Here is a 14,800-nt window from a genome sequence, read left to right on the forward strand (position 1 = left end):
CTCACTTTTCATAACCCGTTTAATGAAGAGGGTTGTAACATCATCCATGTTTTACATAATTTCAGCAGAAACTCAGATGTGCCACAGAGTTTCATGTTCTTTTCATCCTTCACCCTTAGGCAGGGAGGTGTGATATTTGGGTCTCACATGTCTGTTTTTTGTTCCATCATATCCCGGTTTCCTATTCATACAAAGAATATTAAATAATTTAACAAGAGGACATAACTAAGCCCAAGAGCAGGGAGATCAATGATGATACAGTTCAATGGAGCAAAAATAATCAATTGCCGTAAGACACTCACATGCAATCATATCACATTACTGTACCTCCAATACAAAGATCACAAGGACACCAGCAACTGATGTCTCCAACATTGAAGAAATATATCCAGGATGGGCTGTACTGAATTCATACTTAGCAGAATTACAAAAAAAAAACCTTTTTATTAGGTTAAGTTTCTATGTCGTAAACATCTGGTTTCATCCATCTGAATGTGTCAATTTGCACAGGAGGACTCAGCTATTGAGTTATGCCATCAAATGTGAAAGCATTAAATCATAATTATTGCATTCCACATGCCAATTCACAGTTTATCACTCATGGTGATAAATTGATCCTTTTCCTTTGTTAATTTGGCTGTTGCATAATACTATGCTGATAAAACGCACAGGTCAGGTAACTGTCTTTGAAATGAGGTGCCCCTTATAAGTTTCAGAACACTTTCAGAAAACCAGCCTACTCATTTCTACTGTAAACATGTGTCACAGAACCTCAAACCTCAGCAACATTGTGAATTTAATGTTTGGCATAAAGGAAAAACCTGGTTAATATCACAATTATTTATTTATTTAAAACATTGAACTTCAGCATTTTCTTTACACAACCATTTTGTTTCATTTCATAAACATTTTTTTCTTTTTAGTTGTGCACTGTCTAAAACATATAATGTATATGCTTATCGACAACTGGCTATTGTTTTTGTCTTAAATTTGTTCCACATTTGCCAGTAGGACATTTTTTCCCAGATGGGCACCTGGCAAGCATCATTTCTCTGAACACGCCCCTTTTTAAAGGGTAAATTTTGCGCTAAAAGGGGAATCAGAGAGAAGATTAAAACATGTATGTCTGTGGAAAGATGGTTAAAGGTCTGATACATGTAGACTCAGCTGATGGGGTATTGGAGGGGAAATAAAATGGCTACATTTGTAATTTGTAAGGAGGCAGATTTTGACTTGAAGGAGGCAGATGATGCCTTCTTTCCTTGGTTCATGTGTTTTGCCATACCCCCTTATGCCTCCTCGAATTCTGACCGTTATCAGGAGAGAGAGATGCAAGCTTGTTCGCTTAAGTGGCGAGTGAACGGGCTGATGTCACTCTCCACATTAATGGAGTGGCAGTGATGTTATGTCTAGGTCTGGGCAGGGATTCCCTTCATTGAGTTTTGCGAGTGGAATTTCAGAGGGTACAGCCAGTACTGGACTGAGACGCGGGCATCGGATGTAGTGGATCGGAGCAGTCATGTGTGTCACAGTTCATGTCTAAAAATATCAGCAAAATATAGCTTATAAAACAAATGCACCATAAGGTGCAACACATCTTATGTTATTAGTGGCTTATGAAGGTTTGTTTTTGTTTAACATATGCATTAAACTTTTGAAGGCATGAAACAGCCCTTAAGGGCAGCAAGACTTTGATAATTAGGAAGCAGTCTCACTCTCCCGAATGGACTTTCCAGCCAAGGGTGAGATCATACATGAAAGGGATCCAACAATACCAAGTCTTCCTAAGCTTTGTGAATCAGGAATGGGTACAAAGGACTTTCTCAGACAGTCGTCTACCAAAGAAACGTGGCTTACCTACAGCGGCTCGAGACTGCATTTACGAAGGATGGCAATACCAGAATGCTGTCAAAAACTGATGTCCAAAATAGATCATTGATTCTTGTAGATTAACCTGCAATCTTAGTGAAATATAGCTAGTGTAACCAACCATGTTGAAAATATTTGAAATAGACTTACTCTGTACAGGAGCTCTTTTAAAAAGGCTTTGAGTTTTTCCTTTCCATTTGACATCTTGACATTTAGCACACAATGTACCTGCCTAGCTTTGGGAAGCAAACCTTGCTCTTTAGAATTTCAACTGTGAAGTAAATACATCACCACAGAAATTGGTGTCTGTCTAGCAAAAAGGGTGACATCAGTTAAGGTACTGAAAACCGCAAAAGAATCAAATGAAATATAAAAGAAATTCCCATAGTAGCATACAGTTTGGTCTCAGTATGATGATCGTTGGTTTGAATCCTGAAACAGAGGGGGGGAAAAGGTACCGATCTTCGGTCGTTTGGCAGGCGAAGTCTACTTGCATGCTACGCTCTTAATGCGGTCTCCAGTGTTCCTGTGTGGATGAGCCTAGACAGTCTGAACATGGGCCAGGCCTCTCTGGCACTTTCAGGCACTCTCTGAGACAGTGTCTCACCCCGCAATAAAACAGAAAGCTGTAATTCCCGATCCCTCCAGCAGGTGGAAGATCTGGCTCTGGACCATCCTGCACCCTCTGTTCGAAAGTGGATTTAATGAGCACGGTGTAAACTGCAGTGTCTAGATTTTGTAAAGCCATCAGACGGCTCGGTTTATGTGCTTGCTACACTGAAAACCTAATGAGGAGCAAGTGATCCTGTGGTTATGCCTGAGCCAAATGGGAAATCCAGGCGGAGGTGAACTCACAGATTTTAAAATTGGCAGGCCAGAACATGGCAGTAACTTTTTCATACACTGGGACACCGTGTACCAACTATATGTTAGCAGCTGTTTCATTTCTGTAAATTTATTTAGTACCAAATGTTGAAGTGAAAATGCTTGAAACTGCATGCTGATGTCCATTATGTGAGTCCACCCTACATGATCAACAACTTGAATTTGTCTAATTCCCTTCTTTTGTACCATAGTCTTTCCAACCTCTCCCATGGAAAGAAAAGTCCCAAAGGCATGAATGACATGCCCTTGGTTTTACAAATGCGAAATATTTTGCTTTCTGTTTTTTTTTTTTAGAGTTAAGAACATCTCCAGGAATATGAGACTGTCCATTTTGTCAATATGGTGTTTGCATTCCTCCGTTAGAAATATTACCTCTACTTTAGCTGAGCTGACTTTGAATTCCTAGAGTGCTGTCAAAGTGGACATTAATTCCTAAATTGAATTTAAGGTTAATTGCACCTCGCTTGGCGGATGAAAGGAATCCCTGTGTCGGATTAGATCAGCCGGTAATGCCAGACTTCAGCTGACACGCCTTCTAGACTCCCAGCGCCCTCCTGGCACGACAGTAATAGCCTTCTCAAAACACTTGAGAGACTTATTTCTGTGGCAGGATTTTTTTAAAACATTCCTGAGATCGTGTTGTGCTCTGGTCCCTTGGCCAGGGCCTATTTGTCTCACAATGATGACATCAGTGGAGTAGCGCCTCTCCTCCAATGAGCAGCCACTCCACTGTAATGTGCTGTCTAATGTGCAGTGTGAAAAACAGCTACTGGCTGTGTGCAAAGCACTTTCAGCACTTTTGTGCAAGATTAGAGGCTGTAGTGGTCAGGCGAACCCTAAATTACAATTGGCAATTCAAAAACAGGGTTGCATAATGGGGGAAAACAGCATAAAAATACATCTTAAGAAAATGCCTCTACACTCTGAACAGTTACTAGATGTCCTGTTACCAACAAGTTACAAGTTGCTCATAGTCTTATTGGCAATACAGGCACTAATTGGGAATTATTCTCTAATTAACTCATATACCTGTGGTAACATTTTAGAGTAAAGTTTAAAAGGTTGCCAGAAGAGTAATTCCCATTTCCCTTTTGAATGTGCCAGGCCAAAAGGTTTGAATTTTCCTGCCTGGTCTTCATTAAAAACAATCAGTGTTGGTCTTTTGATCAGTGTACTGTTTGGAACTGCCAGAGTCAGTGTTCGCCTGATGGTTTATGGAAGCTGCTGTCAGCAATAACAGTTGTGGGAGGCAGTGGTGGATGGGGGGCAAAGAGCGTAAGATTTACCCAGAGAGCACAAAGGTTAGACATAGTGTACAGGGGCTAAGCAGAAAGTAGAGAAGGAAGGCAGAGAGTACAGGGGTTAGACAGAGAGTATAGAGGTAAGACAGCATGTATAGGGGTCGGATCCAAAGACTGCAGGAATCTGACAAAGAGTAGTATTCTGAATAAGTCCAAGGACTCTCTGTAGTCCTTCAGATTCAGTGGAAGGCACTGCAGTGACTGTCGTTGTCAGGTTATTTGTGGAACTGTGAAGCCAGGAGTCATACAGAGCAGTCGCATGACTGTAGTGAGATCATGCGGGGAAAGACTCATGAGGTGTTTGAATCTTACAATGAATACATTTACTCTTCATTAGTAGAGGTTTGTCGGCTTTGCAAAGCTGTGCGTTTGTTACAGGTCAGAGCCATGTTATCACTCCGGCATCTGTGATCTCATCTGCAGTTTCTCTCTTCTATCACCATAGCGACCTCCCTGATAAAGAATGTTTTCAACCTCTCCAAAAAGACCTTGCGTGGAGAGGAACAACCAATGAATGCCTTTTATGCAATTCTCTCTTCTTTACAGGATTTATACAGCTATGCAAAGGTGTTACATGTTCTGTATTGTAATCTCATAAATATAAAAGAATTGAACATGCATCAAGAAAATGAAAAAAACGAAATTTCATCATAGTTTCTATAAATGGATTTCAGTTAGCAATTACTTTAGGCCTGAGTTACTTATTACTCAGATTTTTTTTTCCTCTCCGCCTGCTTGGAGGATGCACCGTCATTGTGAGTGTTAAATTTCCTTGCTAAATATGGTAGCATTTCGGTTTAGGTGAAGCTGTGGCTTGAGATTAATGCTGCTGACAGTGGTGCCTGTTTTATAGATCTGTTAAAGAGCTGTTTGATGAGGCAGAAAATTAAGGAGGGAGAGGAGGTGTGCACACAGTTCAGCTCCCTGCTATTATGTCCTAGATTCAGTGTTCACCTTTTAACTGGACAGATACTCGGATGAAAACATTAACTGAATATAGCATGACACAGCCCCAGAGTTTTCAATAACAGTGCTGCCAGGTTCTGTTCGAGCTTAAAATCCTACCATTCTAAGACTCAGAACATGGTAGTTGTCTAGTATTATGGTAATTGGTAGTTGTGGGTGTTTTTGGGGTCTTGTGCCCAAGGCTCACTTCAGACAGCTTTCTTTCAGCAGCTGGGTGGAAGTGAAGGAAACAGGTCCCTGTTTTCCAGCAGGATGACTGCTGTTTTTGTCGATGTGCCTTTTGTGGAGAGCCCAGCCATTCTGACTGCGAGGCACAGGAGAGGCAGGGGCCGGGCGGCCTGTGGGTTGGTGGGGAGGCATGTGCATTCTTAGGCAGCCAGTTGGAACGCAGAGGGTTTGGAAATTAAAATGGAGGAAAAGTGCAGAAAGGAGCAGACAATTTGGGCTGCTGTCTGTCACTATGGAAACTGCTTGCTCATGCCTTGTGAGGATCAACACAGTCTGGATGTGTGACAAGACAGGCACACATACACAAACACACACGCACATTTTTTTGTTTACATTACATTAGGTCTCCTGATATCATACTTACACGTTCTTACACTGATATCACACACACACACACCTTGCACCCACTCTGCTGATATACAATCAGTTGCATGTTTGTAAATGCTTGTCAAACATCATGGTCAATATGGGTATTTGTGTGGGAAACCCCAAACAGCACCATTTGGCGTTGTTTAGGGCATTGATTAGGGTATGCCCCACCAGCCCATAACCTGGTGGATGGCACACCTGCCATTCTGGTAATTCATTATGCTGCTAACAGCACTGCATAGAGAAATAGGTGACATGTTTGTCCAATAAACATTGATAAAGCATTGTATATTTATGGCTCTGATTCTAATTTTCTGATCTGATCTTTTTCCCACAGGCCGTATGTATTTTTGGCTAAATAAAACAATTGAGCCGCAGAAGCCATAAAGGAAACACAAAGGGGATGTTTCCTCCCTGCGCCTTGCTCCATTTCTCAGGCTGTGCACTCCGTCTCTGCCCCCGCCAGAGCACTGACCTCTCTCTGTCCCAAGGAGACCTGCACTGCCATGAAATAAAAGAGCCCATCTCATCAATCTGAGAGGAGCAGAGAGGGACAGGCCTTGGCACAAGAAACGCTGGAGTAACTAACATTCGTTGCAAGGACACAAAACCCAACTTTTGTAACAAGTAATAATAATACGAAGAGAACGATAATTCTAGCTTCACCCATGAAATACAGAGTCAATGACTGACTGATTTTTGCAGTGTTCTGCTTTTTGTTTTCATTGCTGTTGTGATTCTGATTGGCCATGGACACCATGTCCCCACCATTGATCACAGTGGAGGACACCAGCGGCCCAGACCAGGAAGTTATGGGGATTGCTCATGACGACCACCTGGGGAGCCTTAAGGCTCTGACAGAGAAACTGAGGCTAGAGACGCGTCGGCCATCTTACCTGGCCTGGAGGGCCCAGGTGGAGGCCCAGGGATCGAGGCGGCTGAGAGCGCAGGAGCAGCAGGTGGAGGATAACCAGCAGGAGGCGCTGGATTCTCTCAGAGATGGTGGACCAGAGGGAATCAGCTTGGCCCAGGAAGACAGCCTGCCTTCAGCAAGTCTGAAAGGATTTGGGAACATCGACGAGGCCCTCGTCTGGCTCAGGAAAGAGTTGGTAAGAAAAACCTAAAAGCCCATAATGATTTTCTTAACATTCATAACTTAATTGACAATTTGTTCCTTGCCTGCGTGAGCCTAGCAAAGGCACTTAGCAGTGTATTGTATATAGAGCATGCTGTGTTAATCTGCTCCACTGAAGACAAGCAATGCTCTTCCACCAGTAAGCTAATTAGACACAAACAATGGCATGAATGTCCTCGCCTCTATAGCCATATTACGGCACAGTAATTATATTCAAGTTAAAGTGACTGGAAGTAATTTGGGCAGGAGAGTGTGAATGATGGTCAGATCTCTCTTGCTCTTTTTCTGCAAATGTAATCACTTTCGCTTTTGCTAAGTTATGAGGCGCTTGGCATGTGCTCCCTGGCCCATGCAGGGAGGCCTTTCATCAGGACAGAGAGAGGTGTTTTTTGGTATATCTTTGGTTGGATGTGTCAAGCGTTTCTTAATCGGCTTTGTGAAATGCCGCTTTTCAAGATGTGCTGTAGGTATGTTAAGCTAAACACTTCACCTGGAGTAAATGCAGCATGGTACCATAGTGGTAGGAGCAGGACTCATATGTGAAAGGTTGCTGGTTTGATTCCCTGCTGGGGCACCGCTGCTGTATCCTTGGGCAAGATACTTAACTCAGGATTGCCTTAGTCTATATCCAGCTCTATAAATGGATAACATGTAAAAAATTATAACCTATGTAAGTTGCTCTGGATAGAGCATCTGCTAAAATGGCAATGATTTAATTTCATTTTTTAAATGATGATGTTTATTGAGAAAATTTAAAACTGATGATGAAATCCAATTAGCTGAACATGTTGCAAGGCAATTATATGGTAAAATTCAGCAGATCCTTCATCCTTGGTTATAAAAATTTCAAAGTAGACCTTATAAACGGTAACAGAAAGACATGTTCACATAGCACCACCTGCTATGTAAGGCCTCACCTCTCAGCCCCACCCCCTGGTGCTGATTGGCTTGTTCCTCCCTGTCGCTCACAGACGGAGATGCGCCTGCAGGATCAGCAGCTGGCCCGGCAGCTGATGCGGCTGCGCAGCGACATCATCAAGCTGAAGATCGAGCAGACCTGCCACCTCCACCGCACCATGCTCAACGACGCCACCTACGGGCTGGAGGAGCGGGACGAACTGTCCGACCTGCTGTGCGACTTCCCCGTCACGCCCGGATTCGGGCTGTCCGCCCCGCTCAAGCTCATCGGGGTCACCAAGATGAACATCAACTCCCGCCGTTTCTCCCTCTGCTAGCTGCAGACTGTTGGCAGGGAAGGGACTGCTGACACAGGATCCTGTGTCAGGTTCAAACTGCCTTCTGCTCCATCTTCTTGGGAATAACGACAAGCTTTTCCAAACGCGAATGGTGTTCTTTAGTGTCTTGGGTTTCTTAAAAAATGTAAGAAACACCAGTATTGATGTGTATATTTACGTGTATATGTGAATACAGTGGTATCAGAGGCGCCACTGGGGAAAAACTGTTTGCCAAACCATCCAGCCCATTTCAGGGGCTGTCTGTCAGGGTTATGGGGTCAAACTAAATTATGGTTTTGCAGCTCATTATGTTGTGGTTTTGCTTAGCCGATGTTCTTACTCACAGAAAGACAATTTGTACATTTCCTATTTGAACATCTGAATATTTATTGAGACAATTTGGGCTAGGTATTTTGCCCAAAGATAAAAATAATAGTATACCCACCTGGGAAATGAGGTGGCAACAGCCCTTGAGTTATGAGCCCTATTCAGCCTTACCACGATACTACACTGCTCCCTAACTGCTCTTAACTAGGTTGAATTGAGCAGTTGAAAACAGAACAGTTTTTGCTACATTATTGATTTCTGCAAAAAAAAACTGTCAGAAGATGTGAAATCTTGACCAGCTTCTGATTAAATCAATCAAAAGTAATTAAGAACTACAGAAGAGTATGCATAATTAGTTTTTTTTCAAGGTTAATTTGAGTTTTTTACAAGCCAGTGTTAGGGTTGAGGGATCTCAGAAGTGCATTTGTCTGCAAAGTCAGATCGTTTTTATATATAAGACCTTCCCACGGAGAGAAGCTTGGGGGAAGCAGCTTGCATTTAATTAGTTGTGATCACAAAGCAAGTAAAGCTCATTTTTAATATGAAAACATATTTGTTTTCCTCCAATTTGTCTGAAGTTGATTAAGTCATTGGTGGAGTTCCCTTTATAGTAAGAGATATTACATTAGATGCATTCAAATAAAAAGTAACAAGGTGCTCGGAGGTGAGACTGGTTTGAATTGCCATCAAAAGCAAGTTCAGAATAATCGTCCAATAAAGGTGAGTTCCCTGCGTCTCACTCTGTATCTCTTTCATGAAGCTGTATTGTAGGCCCTTCATCTTGACAGCCTCACCGTCATGACAAAACTCCTGTGTTTTTTTCTGTGACAATCCAGTAATGCCTTAATACTGTGTGCTTGTAAAGAAGAAAGAAAAATGGTGTTTGCTTAAATGTATCTGAGATTGGGGCCATTGGGTCTGCATCCTCTCATTGTGAGAACTTGGTCAAAATCTGGCAACTATCAGATCTGTTGGACTGCTTAGCATTTTCGTTGCATATCTTAGATTTCGTCAAGTGAAAGCTTTTTTTTCAGAGCTCAAAATGCTCAGTCTGAGTTGGTATTAGTAAAACAATTAGGAGGTCCTGAGAAAATTTTAGATCACGCTTCACCTAACAACCAACAAACCTGGATAAATGCCATACAGCTAATCAAATAGATATTAATATTAAAGATATGTTCTGTCAGCACAGTTGCAATTCCATACTGCTCTGAAGTCTTAGATGTCTAGAATCCTTTGGGAAATTTACTCCTGATACCGGGGTAGCATTGTAGAATTAGCATAGAACTTTGCCAGAATTGCAGATTTTTTACTGTAAATCAAGTCTAATTCCAGAAAGCTATGACATTATGGGATAATAAGCTTTTGCCATCTAACCAAGCAATGTAAAAACGCCCACACTGACAGAACCTTGTATGCCTATCGTTGTCAGTGAAATATTTGAGATGCAGCTGCCTACAGTGACGTGCCTTTTATATCAGCACATTAAACAACAGATTAAAATGTCATGCTAGTTTACATATTTTATGTCATATCTCAGCAAATAAAAAACAGTTTAACAACTTGTGTGTTTGCCTGCACTGACTTTACAGGAAGATGGGAAATTTAGAATGACAGAAAACTTTTCGTGTGTGTGCAGTTTTATTGAAATTATAGACTATGGTTTTTTATAACTGATTCTAAACAATGGTGATTGGCGGCTGCATTCTGATTACATGTCAGCTGGGGCACATGGAAGTGTCAGGTAATTGAGAAATTCCTGCCTTCAGCATCCAAATGGCCACTTTCCTTTTACTTTGTTGCTGTTATTGCATTTTTTACTCTGTACAATTCAGTGCATAGAAATAAATGTGGGTTGTCTGAGTGTGAAATCCGTTCTGATGTTTCAAAACTGATAGCCTCAGCAGAGAGGCTAGTGGGTCTTCCGCCCAAATACATAGAACAAAAAGCCCCCAAATAATCGAAAGACAGTGCTTTTTAAACACATCCTCTCCTACCCCCTCAAAGATTCCGGGTACATATCTTGGCTAGTGTCCTTGTGAAAGCAGACAGAGTGTCTCCCAGTCACCCCAGGAAGGAGTCATTTGCATTCTAAAAGGTAGGCTCAAGTAACACCTCTCCTCGACTTCCCAGCCTGACCTGATGGCTGGCCACAAGATCTTTCAAACAACCTTCACTCTTTTCCCACCCACAGAGGTGAAGAAAAACACAAACCCCCTTACACACCTCACATCCACATTTGCACGTCACCAAACCACTCTACCATATACGATATGATACAGAAGTTTGGTTAATTGATCATCAGGAAATTAAGTGAATGAAATGAATCTGTATGGGCATACAGATACACATTTAGAAATATTTTTGAGTGAGAATTTTGTGTTTTTAATGCCTGTTAGTAAAAATGCCTTTCTTAAAGGCATTATCTGCTCCTGTGGTTCTTGGTAATGAATACTTTTTTCGAAATAATGAGATGGAAAAATGGGGTACATTGTTTAAAGTTCTTTTCAAACAACAATAAAGTAACTTATCCAAACTAAATTCATGTGAGATGACATACCCTGTCAGTCAAAGGATGCAGCTGGGTCGATATCTAAAGGTAACTCGAGCGAAACAAAAATGAACAGCTGGTAATTACTGATTTCCATTGCTCCCATCTCAAAGAGATAACAGCCAAGTTAAGTTCTGCAACAATGTATGTTGCATATGCACTGTAGTTATACTATTGGCTGAGAGGCATGTAGGAGCTCAGGCAATTACAGTTGATTGGGTTCATCATTATGTCTTCCTGTATGAAATGAGACAGGCCTAGTTTTGTGTGCATTGTCATAAATTGTGCTGTCAACCAAGCATGACTGGACACACGCATGTATGCACACATAGAGTCTGAATGGCAGTTACTAAATGGTTTGTAGAAGTATGTTTACCATAACCAGGGCCTCATTTACAGAGTCAGTGTTCCAGAATTTTAATTAATTGTCTCCACAAAAGCAATCCTATGACAGCAAAAGATGTAAACTTACATAAGAAATTAGCAGTCTAATTCTTTACACTGAGTGTCATTCTGTCACTCGTTTCTTCCTCTACTGAATCCACTACACACTCTGGTCTTATTAGTAACCCTTTTATGACCAGTAATCCATCAGTCCATTGATTTTTTTTTTCTTTTATGAAGGATTTCCATTAACTGTGAACCACTCTGAGGCAGAGAACCAGATAATAGGATATTGGACAGTCAGCCTTTTGCCTTTGTGGTAACTGGACATGGGAATGCAATGGGAACAAATGGATCAGCTCTCATTTCACTTCCTTAAAAAACATGAATGAATCCATAAAGTATTGCCTTCCCATCCAGACTCCATCGGGCTTTCTCACTTTACCCCCACTGCGAAATGGTTCCACGTCCTCTCCTCACAATTATATTTTCCTGCATATTACTTAACCTGGAAAAAAAATAAAGAAAAATCCTTGTGGGGGGAAAAAAAGGAGACAGGGCGTGCTCCCGCCAAGAGCAGCAAGCGGGAGAAGGTTACGTGTCTGTGCACACAATGGCGGATTTGCCAAGGGCAAGATTAAGTTCAGCAAAGTGAGGACAATGGAGACCAGAAATTTCAATGACAAAGCCCTGGTTTTCACAGCCTCCCTCTTTGTTCCCTGCAAGAGGATCTTAACATGAAAGATGAATGAGACTGAAAAGGCTCCAAAATGTAATCCATATTCTTCCTCATGCTTTTGCCCTCCCTTTGCACTCCTGTTCTAGAATTGTAATTGATTCTGCGACAATCTCTGCACCCGTACAGGAGAACTGGGGACGGCAAATTCAATCCTCCAGTACAGACATACGCCTGCGGTGACTGTTTTCCACTCTACAGGTCTCCTAGTGCACCACACTAAAGCCAACACCAAACTGGGAGGATGGTCGCGTCTCCACAGACGTCATCCCAGTGGCTTGTAGGCATCTGACAAGCCGCAGTGTGCCTGTGAACAGCGCAATAAGGAAACTCTTCCCATCATACCCACCCCTACCCCAGCTGAATTCAGCCAATTTGTTCCACCATTGTGGGCTCCTGTTCATTGTTGGCTGATGACACGGCATGGCCCGCAGGCCATGAGGTTCAGCCTGCACTCAGAACGTGTGGCACATTAGTGCGAGTTTGCGAGTGAGTACAAATAGCTTGTGTGGAATATGTGTATGTATGATTCACAATATAAATGGGAGATTGTAAATATAGTGTGTGATACTGTATGTTACTTGTGTGAGTTTTATTTCTGTATATGATGTTTATGAATGTCTGTGGTATGTTAACAGAAGTTTATGTGTGATGTGTGAACAAAAGTATGTATGTATGTATAAAGTGTATGTGTGGTACATTAATCAATGTTTATGAATATAGATTGTGTGGGGCATGTTAATGGAAGTTTATGAATGTCTGTGGTAGGTTAACAGAAGTTTGTGCGTGGTAGATAAGTGGACGTATGTAAGTACAGTGCGTGTGTGTGTGTGTGGGGTACAGTAATCAATGTTTATGAATATAGATTGTGTGTGGTATGTTAATGAAAGTTTCTAAGCATCTCTGTCCCCCAGGGTCCTGAGCAGCAGGTCATGAATGCCTTTGCCGAGGCAGCATTTTTATGCTCCAGCTAAAGCTTTATTAGAGTTAATTGCTGCTGAAAACACTGTTCCGATCAGAACGGGTGAAATGGCCACAGTGATTCTTGAAGACGTAGCAACACAGCAGTACAGTATAGAAACTCACCGAAGCATATAAAAACAACCACATTGTTGGAACACACAGTACCTCTCTCACAGCTACTGTATGGAAACACAGAGAACCACAGAAATGATTGCAATATGGAAAAATACAAAACCACATACACAGCTACAGGATAATTACCCACAAAACCTCATACACAGACACAGTATGGAAACACACAGAGCCAGATGGCATGCTGTTCCCCATAATGCTGAGTGTATGACGTTGTTCTGTAGGTGAAAGAGGACTGGTTGAAATTCAACCTTTAAAATGCAACTGTTAAAGGAATCCCTGTGGAACTGCGCCTTTACCATGAGAGACATCGGTACTCATATCAAACATCTCAGAGTAATTTTGATCCCCTGTTGATTGCTTTTTACAACAAGACCTTGACCTCAACAGTTGCCACCAAAGTGCTGATCCTTGATCAGTATCAAACTTTTTAAATGGATATAGTTGGTGGGATCAAGAAGAATGAAATTTGGACCTGGAACAGTTGTAAAAAATTGGTAGTTCTCTTTCATAGTGTTTACATGTTAAATTCACATTTAGTTTGCGAGCATGTAGCTAGCATGTAGACCCCCTATGCGAATAAAGGAAAAAGTATTGCTTTTCCATGCAATGGGGAATGTCTCCATTTGGCTGGGCATTTTTTCTTTAATATTTTAATATCTTAGTTCTATTTGTGGGAGATGGCACAATTTCCTTAGCATTGTTAGCTATTTCCTCCTTTGTCAGTTTCATAAACAGTCCTGTTTGTGCCAAACATAATGTAACCTTTCCCTGGCTACACTGTGTTCTAGGTAGCCAATTGTACTTGGAGTGGACCTATTCAAACTCAACTACACATGTATGTAAATGGAAACACCTGGATACATGTGAGTGGGAATGAGGCATGATGAGTGCACAGTTTGCCTCCCATTTCTACCACAACATGCACACCATCTGAATCCCAGAAGTGGACAGAAGTCTGTTCATTTCTCTCCTTCTCATGCACTCATCATTGGCCATTTCAGGATCCCCAGCAACAGTACTGGAATAAGCCATTCAATTGGGCTGGGAGTGTATTCATTTTCAACTATTCTGCAATAACTACTGTATGGAATACTACTATTAAACCAGTTCCCTACAAATTCTTTGCTGTTTGTTACATTAAGAATCTGGTACAAACTACTGCTTCTGGAATAGCTGGTTAACATCATTAACAGCAAGTTTCATGATACTCACATACTGCAGAGGAGAACAATTCAGATCAGACTGTGCCTGTAATGAAGTAATGAAGGTATGAATAATATCTGTCATGCAATGCAATGTATTTCTATGTGTTTTGTTCCTGTAGTTCAGGCTTAAGGTGCATAAGGAATCGCTGAAGCCACAATATACGGGTCTGTGTCACATGGTCCCACATGGCAGGGTTCCCAGAATGCACCGCTGTGGGAATTAATTTAATTAGGGGAGAATTTGTGGATTTCCACCACACAGGGTGTTAGAGGGGGCACACTGGTAGGACCCTGCAGAGAGGATAAGCAGTAAATCCACAAATTAAAAAATGGGAAGAAATTATCCAAATGTAGGGGACCAAATAAGGTGTTGGGAAGGCGCCCACTTAAGTGTGACTCTGCGGAGGCATTAGGGGACTTTGACGGCACTTGCTAAACTGAATGGGACCTACACACTGAGCCAATGTGCATTTTCAAGGGAAAAACTAAGACCAATATGTGGATTAAATAG

General features: G+C 41.7%; 1 protein-coding gene across 1 annotated transcript; it reads left to right on the top strand.

Annotated features, from left to right (window-relative positions):
* Positions 1 to 6,367: 6,367 nt before the first annotated feature.
* fam167ab (family with sequence similarity 167 member Ab) lies at positions 6,368 to 7,988 on the top strand. Its single transcript, XM_036550665.1, has 2 exons — positions 6,368 to 6,727; positions 7,725 to 7,988. The coding sequence occupies exons 1-2, from the start codon at positions 6,368 to 6,370 to the stop codon at positions 7,986 to 7,988; spliced, it is 624 nt and encodes a 207-aa protein (XP_036406558.1).
* Positions 7,989 to 14,800: the final 6,812 nt, after the last annotated feature.

Source organism: Megalops cyprinoides, chromosome 17 (genome assembly GCF_013368585.1).
Source record: "Megalops cyprinoides isolate fMegCyp1 chromosome 17, fMegCyp1.pri, whole genome shotgun sequence".
Classification (NCBI taxonomy): Eukaryota; Metazoa; Chordata; class Actinopteri; order Elopiformes; family Megalopidae; genus Megalops; species Megalops cyprinoides.